The sequence below is a fragment of the Hoplias malabaricus genome, chromosome 9 (assembly GCF_029633855.1).
Source record: "Hoplias malabaricus isolate fHopMal1 chromosome 9, fHopMal1.hap1, whole genome shotgun sequence".
NCBI classification, from domain to species: Eukaryota; Metazoa; Chordata; class Actinopteri; order Characiformes; family Erythrinidae; genus Hoplias; species Hoplias malabaricus.
Window position 1 is genome coordinate 21,586,191 of NC_089808.1, and position 16,617 is coordinate 21,602,807.

At 42.6% G+C, this 16,617-nt stretch overlaps 1 protein-coding gene across 2 annotated transcripts in view; it reads left to right on the forward strand.

Annotated features, from left to right (window-relative positions):
• epha4b (eph receptor A4b) overlaps positions 1 to 15,587 on the forward strand; it is a 163,954-nt gene extending 148,367 nt beyond the window's left edge. For both annotated transcript variants that reach the window (XM_066680323.1, XM_066680322.1), the window contains exons 12-17: positions 2,787 to 2,848; positions 6,890 to 7,099; positions 8,696 to 8,845; positions 8,960 to 9,153; positions 10,352 to 10,489; positions 11,391 to 15,587. In XM_066680323.1, the coding sequence (XP_066536420.1) occupies positions 2,787 to 2,848; positions 6,890 to 7,099; positions 8,696 to 8,845; positions 8,960 to 9,153; positions 10,352 to 10,489; positions 11,391 to 11,490 (854 nt within the window). In that variant the 3' untranslated portion in view covers positions 11,491 to 15,587. The remainder of the gene's footprint in view (positions 1 to 2,786; positions 2,849 to 6,889; positions 7,100 to 8,695; positions 8,846 to 8,959; positions 9,154 to 10,351; positions 10,490 to 11,390) is intronic.
• Positions 15,588 to 16,617: the final 1,030 nt, after the last annotated feature.

The following is a 16,617-nucleotide window of genomic DNA, read 5'->3' on the forward strand; positions in this document are numbered from 1 at the left end:
TGCTGTGTATTAATTGAAGTGGTTTGTTGAGAGTGTGTGCATGTGTGAAAACCTCAGGTCTCTAAGGCCTGCATTGCCTGATTAGTTGTGAGAACAGTGTTGTGGTTTTGTCTCAGGAGGAAAGCGTAAAGTCTCTAAGGCCTTTAAACATACAGTAGGCTTCACAGCCAGCCTCCATTTTGTGATTAGCACTGAGAATAATGTAGTAATTTTGCTGTCTCAGGAGAGAGGTGTTTATGTGTGTCTATGTGTGTGTGTGTTTGTTTCTTGGGTTAATCAGTAGATTAACACTCGGCCTATGTGTACAGCATGCACCATCGACTGATTGACGCCTTGTTTCCTCGACGGGAACCCGAGGCGAGGCAGGAGTCATTTGTAACACAAACCAGGAGCCTCAAGGGAAGGCATGGCAAGTGTGTCGAGATTACAGGTGAAGTTCCTTTCAGCACCTGTCACCACTCCACTTTCTCCAGGTGTAAGCCCCACCCACCAGGCCTCAGGGGCCCAACTGAGCTGTCAGTCACCGCTGTTAACGTCCAGCTGCTCAGTGGGGATTGGCCTTGGCTAATTAAACACTGCTGCTCCTGCTGGAGCCTTCTGATGAGGATCTGTCATAGTGAATAATGGGACAGTCCCAGGAAGGGAGGGGCATGGCCTGGGCCTTAGAGCACCCCCCTCCCCCCAAACCCAACATCCCCCTTTGCCGTAGTATCCCACTGCTGTAGGATTAATGAGGCCATTACTGTGATTTATATCTGTGTGGCTTCCTGGAGCAGTATCGTTTTTTTCGTTGTTGTTTTTCAGTGTTACAGGGAAGTGCTTTCCAATGTTGGTCTTGGTAATCTCGTGGCCTGCTGATCTAACTTATTAGCTAATTCATAAATTAATAAGCCTTTACTTAGGTGATGTGGTTGTGGGGAATTATTAAAATGTGCAGGACACTGCATACTTCAAGTCCATGACTGGAACCATATGTCATCACTATAGAGTGTAGTGTGTACATTAAAATTGGAAAAAAAATGTTTCAAAAAATAAATAAAAGCCACCCTCTCATTTATTTATTTATTTAATTTTTTATGGGAAATATTAAAATGTGCAGACACTGCAGACACTGCATACTTCAAGTCCATGACTGGAACCATATTTCATCGCTACAGAGTATGGAGTATGTACATTAAAATGGAAAAAAAAGTAAAAAAAAAAAAAAAATTAATAAATGAATAAAAGTGTCCCCCCTTCTTTTTAATCTGTTTATTTATTTATTTTTACAGGGGAATATTAAAATGTGCAGGACACTGCACACATGTCCATGACTGGAACCATGTCATTACTATAGATTATAGAGTCTGTACATTAAAATGGAAAAAAGTACTTATTTATTTGTTTGTTTATTTTTAATTTCCAAATTGACATGTTAAGAATATCATAGCTCACCTTTGTACTGTACTACGAACAAAATAACAAGACCCTTATGTAAATAAAAAGTGAGTTTCGCTGGCGGTTGCCAATCAGGGCTGTGCGGGAAGGGCTGCGTCACAAAATAAGCAAAAACAGTCAAGGATATGTGAAAAAAGCAAAATGCAGGAGAAAGTGAGCAGTGCTGATATAGGCTTCACTGTACGATTACAGTCATGTATTCAAACCAAACAAAGCATGGCGGAAGGTGTCTGGAATTTTTGTACTACTTCCGGGGGCTATTAATTAATTAATTTATTTTTAATGAAGCACGAATGGATGACATTGGTTTAATCTTCAACATGTACATAAGAAGTCACTAAGAACTGCATACGCAAGTTATGAATTCCATCCATTATCTGTAACCGCTTATCCAATTTTAGGGTCGCAGGGGGTCCAGAGCCTACCTGGAATCATCGGGCGCAAGGCGGGAATACACCCTGGAGGGGACGCCAGTCCTTCACAGGGCAACACACACACTCACACATTCACTCACACCTACGGACACTTTCAAGTCGCCAATCCACCTGCAACGTGTGTTTTTGGACTGTGGGAGGAAACCGGAGCACCCGGAGGAAACCCACGCAGACACAGGGAGAACACACCAACTCCTCCCAGACAGTCACCCGGCGCGGGAATCGAACCCACAACCTCCAGGCCCCTGGAGCTGTGTGACTGCGACACCACCTGCTGCGCCACCGTGCCACCCCAAGTTATGAATTATGATGTTTTAATTTATGTTTGAACATACAGCATGATATAAAATCATTGGTTGCACAAGTCAATAATATAAAAAAAAAATCACAATGTTTCATTCGCACACAGCATTGGACTACACACTTGCTTGGGGCAGACAAACCTGCTTGCTTTTTTATGTCATGACACGCCCCCAAAGCAGCCAAGTCCATTCGCTGGACTTCGTGTGCGTGTTGCATAAAAAATGTGAAAACCAACAGAGAAAAGGTTTATTTTTAGTTTAGGTTTGAGGCACGTGAGGAAATCATGAGGAGATCTGAACACATCTACGAGTGTTTGTATGGATACTTCCATTGTGATCAGCAAATAAGCTGACATTAAATAAAGGAAATAGTCAAAGAATAGTATTTACAAATCAATCAAAGCACATTCAAGACTATAGCAATTATTCAGTTGACAATGTAATTACTTCCAGCCCCGTATTACACTGCACACTACTCTTTCTGTGGAGCTTGAATCAAGATGTACTCATAAGTATCTTGTATTGTGAAAAATGCCTTCAGGTTTGCAGTGTTATATTCCTGCCACAACACCCATCCTCAGTAGTAATTGAGTTTCTTATTTTACGTCCACAGGCAAGCCGGTGATGATAATAACAGAGTACATGGAGAACGGGTCCTTGGATACCTTCTTAAAGGTGAGTAGCATTCGTTTGCACAACTAAACCCAAAGCAGCTGAAGCAAGGAGACTCTTCACAATGGCTTGCTCAGGCTTTAATTGCCTCGGGGACGTTGTAGAGCGCACGCTGCTCAAGGGGACGACCCGGGACACTTTCCCTGAAAGTCTGATACAGCGAGGAAATTAAGCGGAGAATAACACGCCCTGCAGGAGACGACGCGGCTTCCTTCGGCTTCAGGCCTCGGGGGCAGCTGTAGAGAGAGAGATATTATGAAGAGCACAGCCCAGAGGAGAGCGAGAGAGTGAAGTCAGTGGATTTATAATGAAGCCGAGGCTCGCAGCACAAATCTGTCCAAACATCTCCTCCGCACCGGGCTCGGATTTATTAGCGCCTTTGTCACCCTGGACGGATGGGCCTCGTAATTTTATTACGCCCCCGACAGATACGTTTTCCCTCTAAGTGGACACTCGCTTTAATTGCCCACACTTTGAGCAAATGAAAATGAAATTTGGCTCAAAAACTAGATAAATAAAAAAGGCCTGTCTGAAAATTTCAATCTCCCCTCAGGGTAATGAACGCCATAAATACGCATTTAGCCCCGCGTAAAGAAAAGCTAACGTAATTATGTTTTTTTTACGGTTATATCTCATAGCCTGTCCACTCGGGTTACACGTGTTTAATTAGAGCGTGGATCAATTTAGCAAAAACAAGCCCTCCACACACACTCTTTCACCCACATTCGCACTGTTCTTACAGTAAGCACTGAAGCTTGATTGAGAACCGACCAAGCAATCAATCAGCAAGCTACTTTTCATAAAAACGAGGCGTAATTAACTCTCCTCCCACAGAGCATGCGAAATGCAAGTCCGCGCTCGGGATTGATAATGCTCCGAGGAACAAAAGAGGCGTTTTAACGAGATTAGTTCACCGCCGCGATATGCAGATTAAGGCATCAGGCTAATTGCTCGTAGCTCGGGCTGAAGAGCCAAAGGCGACGTCCGGACCCTTTTGTTGTTCCTCACAAAAAGCACCAAAAACACATGCTTTTACACCAATAAACTCCTGTAAGCACTGAGGCTATTACAACAGGACCGGCTGTAAAATATCAGGCTTTTTGCATAATGGCAGCACCATTAGTGTCCACTTCAGGTCTGCTGTAGTAATGCTTTATTTATGTTTGTTTTGTTTAGTTATTTAACAGCTTCATCCTGATCAGGGTCACTGTAAATACAGAGCCCACACAGAGTCATTGAGTGCAAGGCAGAACCACACCTTGGACAGGGCAACCAGTCCCTCACAGGGCATCATACCCTCACACACACACACCTGTGGATAGTTTCGCACACTCACCCAGACATTCACACCTGTGGACGGTTTCACACACTCACCCATTCACACACTCATACGCGTGGATAGTTTCAAGGAGAAATAAACAAACAAACCTACACAGAAAGCTAAAACAGACAAACCTAAAGGGAACACAAAGCACATCGGAGAAACAGACAGACCAGACAGATACACAGGTAGGTGAACCAAATCAATGAACCGACAAGACAGACAGGCAAACATGGAATGTCCAACACGAGGAAGAGCGACAAGGGAACTTAAATACACCACACAGACAAGGGACACCTGAAACAGATAACGAGGGGCTTACTGACACTGATGAGGACACTGAGGAGGAGGCGGAACAAAGGCGGGACTAGGGCGGAGACATGGACAATAACAAACAGCCATGTGCTAAGAGAGCACATGGCAGGGAAAACAGACAGGACAGGACAAGGGCGTGACACACTCACCCAGTCACTCACTTGTGGACAGTTTCACACACTCACCCTGTCACTCACACACTCACACCTGTGGACAGTTTCACACACTCACAACTGCGGACAGTTTCACACACTCACCCAGTCACTCACACACTCACACTTGTGGACATTTTCACACACTCACCCAGTCACTCACACACTCACAGCTGTGGACAGTTTCACACACTCACCCAGTCACTCACACCTGTGGACAGTTTTATACACTCACCCAGTCACTCACACACTCACAACTATGGACAGTTTCACACACTCACCCAGTCAATCACACACTCACCCAGTCACTCACACACTCACACCTGTGGACAGTTTCACACACTCACCCAGTCACATTCACTCACACACACTCACCCAGTCACTCACACTTGTGTACAGTTTCACACACTCACCCAGTCACTCACACACTCACACCTGTGGATAGTTTCACACACTCACCCAGTCACATTCACTCACACACACTCACCCAGTCACTCACACTTGTGGACAGTTTAACACACTCACCCAGTCACTCACACTTGTGTACAGTTTCACACACTCACCCAGTCACTCACACACTCACACCTGTGGACAGTTTCACACACTCACCCAGTCACTCACACACTCACACCTGTGGACAGTGTCACACACCCACCCAGTCACTCACACACTCACACCTGTGGATAGTTTCACACACTCACCCAGTCACTCACACACTCACACCTGTGGACAGTTTCACACACTCACCCAGTCACTCACACCTGTGGACAGTGTCACACACCCACCCAGTCACTCACACACTCACACCTGTGGATAGTTTCACACACTCACCCAGTCACTCACACACTCACACCTGTGGACAGTTTCACACACTCACCCAGTCACTCACACACTCACACCTGTGGATAGTTTCACACACTCACACCTGTGGACAGTGTCACACACCCACCCAGTCACTCACACACTCACACCTGTGGATAGTTTCACACACTCACCCAGTCACTCACACACTCACACCTGTGGATAGTTTCACACACTCACCCAGTCACTCACACACTCACACCTGTGGACAGTTTCACACACTCACCCAGTCACTCACACCTGTGGACAGTGTCACACACCCACCCAGTCACTCACACACTCACACCTGTGGATAGTTTCACACACTCACCCAGTCACTCACACACTCACACCTGTGGACAGTTTCACACACTCACCCAGTCACTCACACCTGTGGACAGTGTCACACACCCACCCAGTCACTCACACACTCACACCTGTGGATAGTTTCACACACTCACCCAGTCACTCACACACTCACACCTGTGGACAGTTTCACACACTCACCCAGTCACTCACACACTCACACCTGTGGATAGTTTCACACACTCACCCAGTCACTCACACACTCACACCTGTGGATAGTTTCACACACTCACCCAGTCACTCACACACTCACACCTGTGGACAGTGTCACACACCCACCCAGTCACTCTGACACACACACACACAGTCACTCAGACACTGACCTATGGACAATCTCACACAGCACATCCACATGTGTGTTTGGGCTGTGGGAGGAAACCTGTACAGACACAAGAGAACACACCACAGTCCTCACAGACAGTGACCCAAGTCGGGCATTGAACCCACAACCCCTGGAACCTCCTTTGTCCGAGAGCTTCCGTCCACACAGAAGCAAGTACTCTCCCCATGGCCATAGTAGAACCACTTTTGGTTCCTTTAAGAGCGTTCTAGTAAATACTTGATTTTGAGAGTGAATCTATGTAAAGTTTAACTACTCACTCCCTAACAATGTGCCGTTAATTTGGAACATCCTTCCCTTCTCTCCAAAGGAGAATGAAAATGAATGGGAGCAAACTGACAGACTAACAATGGACTATTCAGATATTTTGGTTTCATTACACATGTCTGTTGTTGGCCAAATATTTCTCTTGGAACTTAAAAAAAGCTCCGCTTGCCTCCATACTTTTGGCATATGTTGTATATTTCACATATTCCAAGCAAACACACAAAAAATGTATAAAAATAGCAGCAGAATTGTTTTACCAGGTTCGGACAAACATCAACATCCTGTCCACTTGTGCAATCACTTAGCCGCTGAATTGGAGCTGCTCCCGGGTTTGATGACTAATGTAATAATATTTGCCTGGTGAGAAGCGGTGGAGGGGATGGAGGGTAAGATGATCCAGCTATGTTTATCTTTTTCTTTTTCTTTTTTTTCCCTCTCCACAGAAACATGATGGACAGTTCACCATTATCCAGCTGGTGGGGATGATGAGAGGCATCGCCTCAGGGATGAAGTATCTCTCAGACATGAATTACGTCCACCGCGACCTGGCCGCCCGTAACATCCTGGTCAACAGTAACCTGGTGTGCAAAGTGTCTGATTTCGGCTTGTCCCGAGTCCTGGAGGATGACCCTGAAGCTGCATACACAACACGGGTAGGACACACGGACCACGTGGGAAAAAAGCCACGTTTTACCATACCCCCCCGTGTTTATGTAAAGAAAGGAAAGGGAATGAATGATGAAAAGAGACAGAGGGTCTAGTGTTCTTTGTGTGAGTGTGTGCCTGTGTAAGGAAGCATGCTCCTGGGCAAATACAGCAGTGAGCTTTTTCTCGCTCTAAGGTCAACATTCTTTTCCTCCAGTTGTATATTAATTACATCACTGTGAGAGAGCACCATGCCCTGTCCATGCCCCCCGTGCTGTGCCGCTTCACATCTCTGGAGCCCCTGTCTCTTCCTTTCTCACTCCCCCAGCCTCACTGTCATTAGCTGGGCTTCCCGTAGGCCTGCAGTAGGCAAGCGACGTAGTGTACACTCAGGTGTGTAAAGCATTGGTCAAAAGGAGAGCCAATTACACTGCTGAGCAGGGAGGACACTACTTCCCCCAAGCCTAAAAAGACCACACAGCATATAGGCTTTGCGTGTGTGTGTCTAATTTTGACTGTAGCCTGAAAAACTCTTCCCAGTTTGAATAAAGTCTAATAGTGTTTGTTCTCAGGATGTTAGGGCTGGACAATAATTCAATATCAATATATATCACAATATAAAATGTTTCAATAATAATACATATTATTTAAATTAAACACATTTACAATATTTTAATAAGCACTATTTACAGCGTCCGTATTTATTTACATGTGCCCCTAATATTAAGGTTTTTTTTTTTTTTTTTTCATTTTTAAAATATATAAATATTAACAAAGCCAATAGGCTTATGTTTGATGGTGATCGTTCATGGCAGTTTTTCTGGGCCTTTTATATCGATATCAGAATCATACCATAACAAACGAGATTCAGAAATATATTGTGATGTCAATTTTGGACATATCGTCTAGCTCTACTAGATGTGACTGTAGCCTGCCAAGAGTTGGTCCAACCCTCCTGAAAGCTAACTACACATCAGTAACAGACGCGCTACGGCCTAAAACAATTCAGTTCTAACAGATCTCTGTAAAAGCAGCCCTATTAGAACCCTCAGAAGCACAGACTTTATCGAAAATATTCTGCGTAAGAGCCATAAGTGGCATCCATGTTATGCTCCCCTTGTTTTCCATGGTTTCAGACTCTGAAGTCATGGAACCCTGTATCCAGCCAAGCCACATTTATATAGACATTTATGTGGCTTGACTTTGATGGGTGATATAATTAAATAACTGTAAAGATAGCTTTTTAAAAGCCTATTTGAAAAGCTTCACCCAACGGGCCCCTTGGTCTGCTCTTTGGCTCTCCCCTCACGTCCATCTACATAGAGTGGAACCAGTTTGCCTTTTGTTTGACTTTGAGTGCAGAGATTAGCCACTAAGGACCGGGTGTTTTAACAGAGAGCTTGGAGAAGTGTGGACTAGCCCTGCCACAGAGAAGAGGGAGGAAAATGTCTCCTTGTTCTTTGATCCTGATTCTGCTTATCAACCACAAAGCCGGAGAGGTGAAAGTGAAGGCAGAGGAGAATGTGGAAAGCATTCAAAGTGTAGGGGCTTTTGACTGATGCTTTTTTTTTTTTGCTGGATTTTCTTTTGTCTTCTCGCTTCAGGGGGGAAAAATCCCTATCCGGTGGACGGCTCCGGAAGCCATCGCCTACAGGAAGTTCACCTCTGCTTCTGACGTGTGGAGCTACGGCATCGTCATGTGGGAGGTGATGTCGTACGGAGAGCGGCCGTATTGGGAGATGTCCAATCAAGATGTGAGTGGTATAACTGGTCAAGCAATATGTCCAGACATTCATATTTTATGGAACTTCACACAGATCACTTATCAGGAATGGAAGAAGCTAAATCTCTTTGTGTCTATCTCTCAGGTGATAAAGGCCATAGATGAAGGATACCGGCTGCCAGCTCCCATGGACTGCCCTGTGGTGCTCCACCAGCTCATGCTGGACTGCTGGGAGAAGGGCCGCAGTGACCGGCCCAAGTTTGGGCAGATAGTCAACACCCTGGACAAGCTGATTCGCAACCCCAACAGCCTGAAAGAGCTGGCCAACAGCTCCATATGGTAAACCACCACAGCCTCTTAAAAACAGCATTCAGCTGTTTTTGACAGTGTAATATACGTCTGAGTTCCATCCACTGATTATTTTGCCAATTACCTATAAGAGCATAAAAAAACAATAATAAATACCTGAATGGAAATGGCCCATATTTCAAAAAAACATACACATGAAAAAAAGTGCCCAACATATTTTGAATCAAATCTGATACCAGTTAAAACCAGCCATTTCATCCAAGTGAAGAGAGTAAAGTATTAGTAGAGGAAGAAACAGATAAAAGTTATTATTATATATTATTATATATAAAGGAAGTTCTAAGGGCATTGTAGTTTTTTATATTTATATTGTTTACGTTTGCTGTATATGTGCACACAATTTTCTGCTCTTTGTGTGGTAGATTTATATGCTACAATGTTTATTTTATACAATGTCATTTACAAAATAAGCAGATATTTACATATTTATTTGTTTTGTATGAATGTTTGAAAATGTTACATTTGTACGAATATAAATCTTTATTGTTTATAATTAATATTGAAAAATGAAATATATTAGCCCTGTGAAGGACTGGCGCCCCCTCCAGGGTGTATTCCCACCTTGCGCCCAATGACTCCAGGTAGGCTCTGGACCCACCGCGACCCTGAATTGGATAAGCGGTTACAGATAATGAATGAATGAATGAATGAAATATATTATTAATTTAATATAATTAATGTAACATTTATTTTGTTGCAATAGTGTGTTCTTGATTAAAAAGAAAAAAGAATATTGTTATTGCCAAAATACCGTGAAATATCGTGATATTATTTTAGGGCCATATTGCCCACCCCAGAAGATCAGAACTTACTGCAGCAAAGAAGGAGGAAAATACCTACGATTCCCTTTGTTTTCTGAAGAAACACTGTATGAGCTATATGGTGTATCCATGGATGTTATGCATGCATATGAATGTAAACTGTGAAAATGAATGCAGTTTGTGACGTATGATAATGTTATACACATTTTACAAGGTGAACAAAACAACATGGCTCCCCGCTGCATGTTGACAGCTCTTGACACATACAGGACAGCGGCGGACAGATTGGACAAACAGATTTAAAATAGCCTTAAAAGACTCTTGATAACATTTACTTCTCTTTTGTGTTACAAGTAATCACGAAATACCCAAGCTGCCATGACCTAAGACATTCGGTTCTTTTGCAGGGATGACCCAACCACCCCAGAGTTCAGCGTCAGTTCTGTGGATGAGTGGCTAGATGCCATCAAGATGGGCCAGTACAAAGACAATTTTGCCTCGTCTGGATACGTCACACTAGACTCAGTACTCTACATCAGCTTAAGGTACAGAAAATGCAAATTAGATAGATAATAAATGATGTATCAGAGATTATTAAATATTACGCATGTCACACTATGATATCACACTTAAATTCAGTTTTCCAGTCAAAAGAGCATCAAGGACAGTCATTAAAAGGTCATTGCTAAATATAATATCAGTCTTAAATATGTCCACCCCTGGTCTTTATTACAGCTTGCAATCCTTTCCATGAAGCATACCCTCAGTTTTTCAAGAAATCTGCAGGGTTATTTTCCCATGCCACAGAAATACTTTATTGTTAGACTAGGGTTAGTGTTTTCTTGATATTCTCAGCACTAGGATCCATGACTAATCACAAGTCTGGTGTTCACAACAGGCCCAGCCTTTGAGCATTTATTTCAGGGTCAATGTGGGCAATATCACAACTAATAAAGACAGTTTTTGTGCACTGGTTATTTACTCAGCTGCTTATAATAGTAACAGTCATTATCATTATCATTATAATAAGCTTCCAAAATATGATGAAATAATAAATAAAATAAATGTTTCAGTTTGGTGATCTAATCCAATGTTATTTGATGTGAAACCTACAATTATTTTAGAAACACTAGTAATAAATAATGGTAGTAGAACTAAAGAGAATTGGGATTCAGCGTCTAAGGGTTAAGACAAGGAAATTTGTATAAACTGCAGTTCAGGCAAGTGTTGAATCTGCAATATCTGATTGCATCACTACAAAAAAGGGTTTCCATCATTATTTCCATCCATCCATCTATGTAAATATTCTGAGTTGCCTGTTTACGACAGCAAACAGTATTTGTGGTTGTTATAACACCACCAGTTTAAAACCTAATATGTTTTTCTGTTTCTCTGTCTTTCCCCAACACATCTCCCAAACCCTGACCCTCCACTAACCCCCTACAGTGAGTTGAGTAAAATGGGCGTGACTCTTGTGGGACACCAGAAGAAAATCCTCTCCAGCGTCCAGGGTCTGCACGCCCAGGGCAGCCACGTCCAGGTATAACCCAGTGGAAAGACTGACTGACCGAGAGAGAACGAGAGAGAGAGAGAAAGAAGAAGGAGAGACAGCAAGAGTGCTAAATCCAGAAGAGCTGCTCTCAGAACAGTCCCCAATCAGCAGCTTCATTTTATCAACCCCCACCTTCGGACGATTGGAGTGCCACTCTAGCCTCAGAGACTGACCTGGAGAGGGCGGACAGAACGGTGGACAGAAAGGACGCTTGGCAGACTACAGAGAAAACAAACTTTCAGAAAGCGTAGATGATTTAACGAACACTGGTTTTGTGAAGTGTACAGTCATTTTGCATTGTTTATTTTTTATGTTATTTTTTTCTTTCACCACTTGTTGGAGGTTCAGTTTTGTTTGTGAATGCATAAGGAGGTGCCTGATAATAGCTGGAGTGGATCTGGACCTAAAGGTGGTGCGTTCGGAGCATGCCTCAGGTGTGGGTATGTCAGCCGTTCTCCTGAAAATGGACAGAAAGCATTAGCCGTCTGTGTGATGTTTGTTCAGACTGATCATTTAATTTTTGTACAGCACCTGATTATATATACATAATCCTCCCTCAGTAGCAAACACACAAGCCTATTCGATCCCTATGTCCCGTGGCAACAGAAGCTTGTGTTTCACCAGCGGAAATAGAGCTAGCAGTGGACTGGGAACATGATCACTTCGGAGACTAGGAAGATGTTGAGCTCTAAGGGCGTGCGAGGACACAGGGAGAGCAGCACGGCTGTATTATATTTAGCTCTGCATCTCAGAAGAGTTTTCCAATACTGTGATCAACAGAATGCCATTATACACTTAGTATATCTTGGTAAGTGCTGGCCATTTTAACTGACGTTGGCTCTAAAGCACCTCTAGTATTGTCTTGAGAAATCATGAGGTAGTGCGTGGACCTATAGATGTATTTATCATTTTCTCCAATTTAATTTCCCTCCAGTTGCAGTAAAGCAGAAGATGTCTCTACGAAGAGGTTCTCAATTCCTCACCCAACTTAGCTAACGTGGCTAATTCCATGAACTGGTAGAGGCTTCTTTTGTTCAATGAAGTATTCTCTTTAACATCCTGCAGCTAGCTAACACCTGTAGCTTCATGGCTAGTTGGTACCTAATGCATGGCTGCGTTCTCGTGAGCATCGTGAAAACCCGTAGAGAAGTAGGCCAGTGTAATGTTAGCATAATGCTAAAGAGGATTAGGAATTATCTAGTACTTCACCACACCACGTTTCCATCACCTTTCTGTTTACGACAGTGATAAGATTGCTAAGATGAGAAGCGCAACGTATACATGTACCATAGTGTAAAAAGTGTACAGTGTTTATTTCGAATGAACATAGCATTTAAAAAAGAACCTCTAGAATGTTTGTAACAATAGTTTTCGAAGAGAAAAAAGAAAAAAAGAAAAAGCGAGACGGAGTGAAGGGCAAGAAGCGAAACTCTGGAATGTAGCATGGAAAACTCGAGCTTCGTATTTGACAAGTGAAAGTGACTGCAGTTCTTTCTTATTCAGTCAAGTGGTGGCTGTAGCTGCTTGATTTTAGATGCCTTATTAACTGTGCTGTTTCTCTTCTCTTTTCTCTTCTCTTCTCTTCTTCCCGGTAGAGGCAGTATCATGAGATATTAATGTACATAGTATTTATCATGGCATCACCCAAGACTATCGTTCAGTAGTTAAGCCTTGCTCAACACGTTTCCATTCAGGGTTGTTTTGACCACAGTTTTCATTCAGAGAGATTGGTGGTGGTGCATGTGACTTTGGGGAAAAAGAAGATATTTGAGTGATAGAACCTATAAAGGCTCAACAAAAAATCCTCCTACTCTGGCTGCCAGTCAGTTACAACACTATTTTTGTACGAGTCCTTCTGTACACTATGCCTGTTTTATTTAAGCATACAAAGTCATAATATAGGATCTTAGAGAAAGATTATTTGTATCAAGCCTCAGCAGGAATTTTACCCTCAAAGATATTTTTACCCTTTTTCAAAAGCCCTGCTGAAAAATCCAGCTGGTTTCCAGTGCTCTAAGCTGTTTTTTGAAAGCCATTAGACCACACTCTTGGTGGTCTAGGAAGGTCAAGGTGGTTGACCAGCTGGACATCCCAAAGCACCATGTCATCACATTCAGAACATAACCTTGCAACTTCAGATTTCCAAAGATTTACAACGCCACAAAATTCAGTTCAATTCAGACACAAAAACTAATTTTGATATGAAATGGTTTATTAAAGAGAAACTGAAGTGAGTCTGATTTCTTAACAGTGGTGATGAAAGGAACCAGGGAGTTCCATATTTTATTTACTCTCCAAAACAAGCAGTGAATCTCTTTTTATCTCTTTTTAGGTAAAATTGTGGAGAAAAAAAAAAAATATATATATATATATATATATATATATATCATTCATTCATTATCTGTAACCGCTTATCCAATTCAGGGTCGCGGTGGGTCCAAAGCCTACCTGGAATCATTGGATGCAGACAGACAGACACAAATTCACACCTACGGACACTTTTGAGTCGCCAATCCACCTACCAACGTGTGTTTTTGGACTTTTGGAGGAAACCGGAGCACCCGGAGGAAACCCACGCGGACAACACACCTCACAGACAGTCACCCGGAGCGGGAATCAAACCCACAACCTCCAGGCCCCTGGAGCTGTGTGACTGCAACACTACCTGCTGCGCCACCATGCCACCAAATATAAATATATATATATACACACACACGTATATAGGTTGGGCAAATGTGCCTTAAAACCCTACAAGAAACTCTCTGCCATGAATAGACATTAGAATATTGTTTTTCATCATAAAATCTTAAGACTACAAGACTGAAACAAACAGGAATCAGATTCACAGTCACTCATGCTACATGTACATTTCCTTTTCTTTTTTATTATTATTTAATAATTTATTTTCTAATTCACTGAGAGAATAATGTTTTACCAAATGCCTATCTAGGGACAAACAACAAACTACTTTTAAAATTAAATAAATGTATTGCATTTTGGAGTATTTAAAGGCATTCAGTTCTCAGATGTCTGGTTCCTAGCTTCACCACTGTGAAGTATTCCGACTCAGTATGTTTCTCTTAAAGTGGATCCCAAATGGTACAGGGGACCACGCAGCCTATGACCAGGAGATTGCTGGTTTGGACCCCCATTGATGTTGCAGCCATCTGAGGCCAGATATATAAAGCGATCCCCTTTGAAACTTGAATGCTTAAGCATTTTTTCAGCAGGGTATTTCTTCCTTATTTGATGCATTGTGATGTCATATAAATCAATATATTCTATACATGATACAAAGCATTGTCTTCCTCTGGCACTGATGTTCATAATTACGGTTTTAACTGGTTCATTGAATGATCATTATCACCTGACGGTATGAGATTATTGATGTTGTGTGTATTTTGCAGGGGTATTAGCATAAAGAAATGGAACTACCTGAAGACGTCATACACTGTTTACTGTTTACACAATCATTATGGTACACAGGTCCAGCTTCAGTGGTGGAAATAATCTAATGGTAGCAAAGCATTTATCCCATTCACACATCATGACCAACAGTTTGTAGACACCTTCTTCTAGTAGGTAGTTTGCCCCTTCGGCTGCAGTCACAGCTTCAGCCTTTTCGCTTCATGCTGGAACATTTTTGTGAAGATTTGATTGCATTCATGCAAAGCTACAATACTAAAGTCAGGTATAAATATGTTGGAATATCCACCGATCCGAATCCTTGTTACTACACTCATCTCCACTGACCATACAGGAACACATTATAGTTGTACAATAACAGACTGTAGAGCCAACTGTTGCTCTGCATGCTTTGTTTTGCCCATTTTACCTCAATGGTGAGGACCCCCACAGAGCAGGTATGATTTGGGTGGTGGGTCATTCTCAGCGCTGCAGTGACACTCGTGTGGTGGTGGTGTGTTAGTGTGTGTCAAGCTGGTACGTGTGGATCAGACACAGCAGTTGCTGCTGAAGTTTTTCCACTCACTGTCCACTCTGTTAGACCTCCTTCGTTGCTCCACCTTGTAGAGGTACAGGGTGGGCCATTTATATGGATACACCTTAATAAAATGGGAATGGTTGGTGATATTGACTTCCTGTTTGTGGCACATTAGTATATGGGACGGGGGAAACTTTTCAAGATGGGTGGTGACCATGGTGGCCATTTTGAAGTCAGCCATTTTGGATCCAACTTTTATTTTTAAATGGGAAGAGGGTCATGTGACACATGAAACTTATTGGGAATTTCACAAGAAAAACAATGGTGTGCTGTTTTAATGTAACTTTATTCTTTCATGTGTTATTTACAAGTTTCTGACCACTTATAAAATGTGTTCAAAGTCCTGCCCATTGTGTTGGATTGTCAATGCAACCCTCTTCTCCCACTCTTAAAACACTGATAGCAACAGGAGAACTGCTAGCACAGGCTTCCACAAGATTTATTGTGAAATTCCCAATAAGTTTGATGTGTCACATGACCCTCTTCTCATTGAAAAAACAAATGTTGAATCCAAAATGGCTGACTACAAAATGGCCACCATGGTCACCACTCATCTTGAAAAGTTTTCCCCCTCCCATATACTAATGTGCCACAAACAGGAAGTTAATATCACCAACCATTCCCATTTTATTAGGGTGTATCCATATAAACGGCCCACCCTGTAAATCAGACACAGTAGCTCATCTGTCACTGCACACTTTGTGTTGATGGATGTCTGATCCAGTCCACACACCCAACACCACCACCTAAATCATACCTTCTCTGGGGGTCCTGACCATTGAAGAACAAGGTTAAAGCAGTATGCAGAGCAACAGGTGGACTACAGTCTTTAACTGTAGAACTACACAGTAGTAGGAGCTGAGAGAATGGATCGTGAATGTAGAAACAAGGTGGGGGTCAAGCTATGAATGATAGGTTTAGAGTGTTTGGGCTTGAAAATCCTCTTACGAATTTTATTCCTTGGTTCTGAGGATGATGATGATGGCTCCCACTCCTCTTCCACATTAAATCATTGTAAAAAGAGACTGACCACATTTACAATTTGTGACTGAACACAAAATAAGAGCATCAGAGCTGAATGTTTGCGGCGTGGTAGTGGCAGGGTACTGACCAATGGT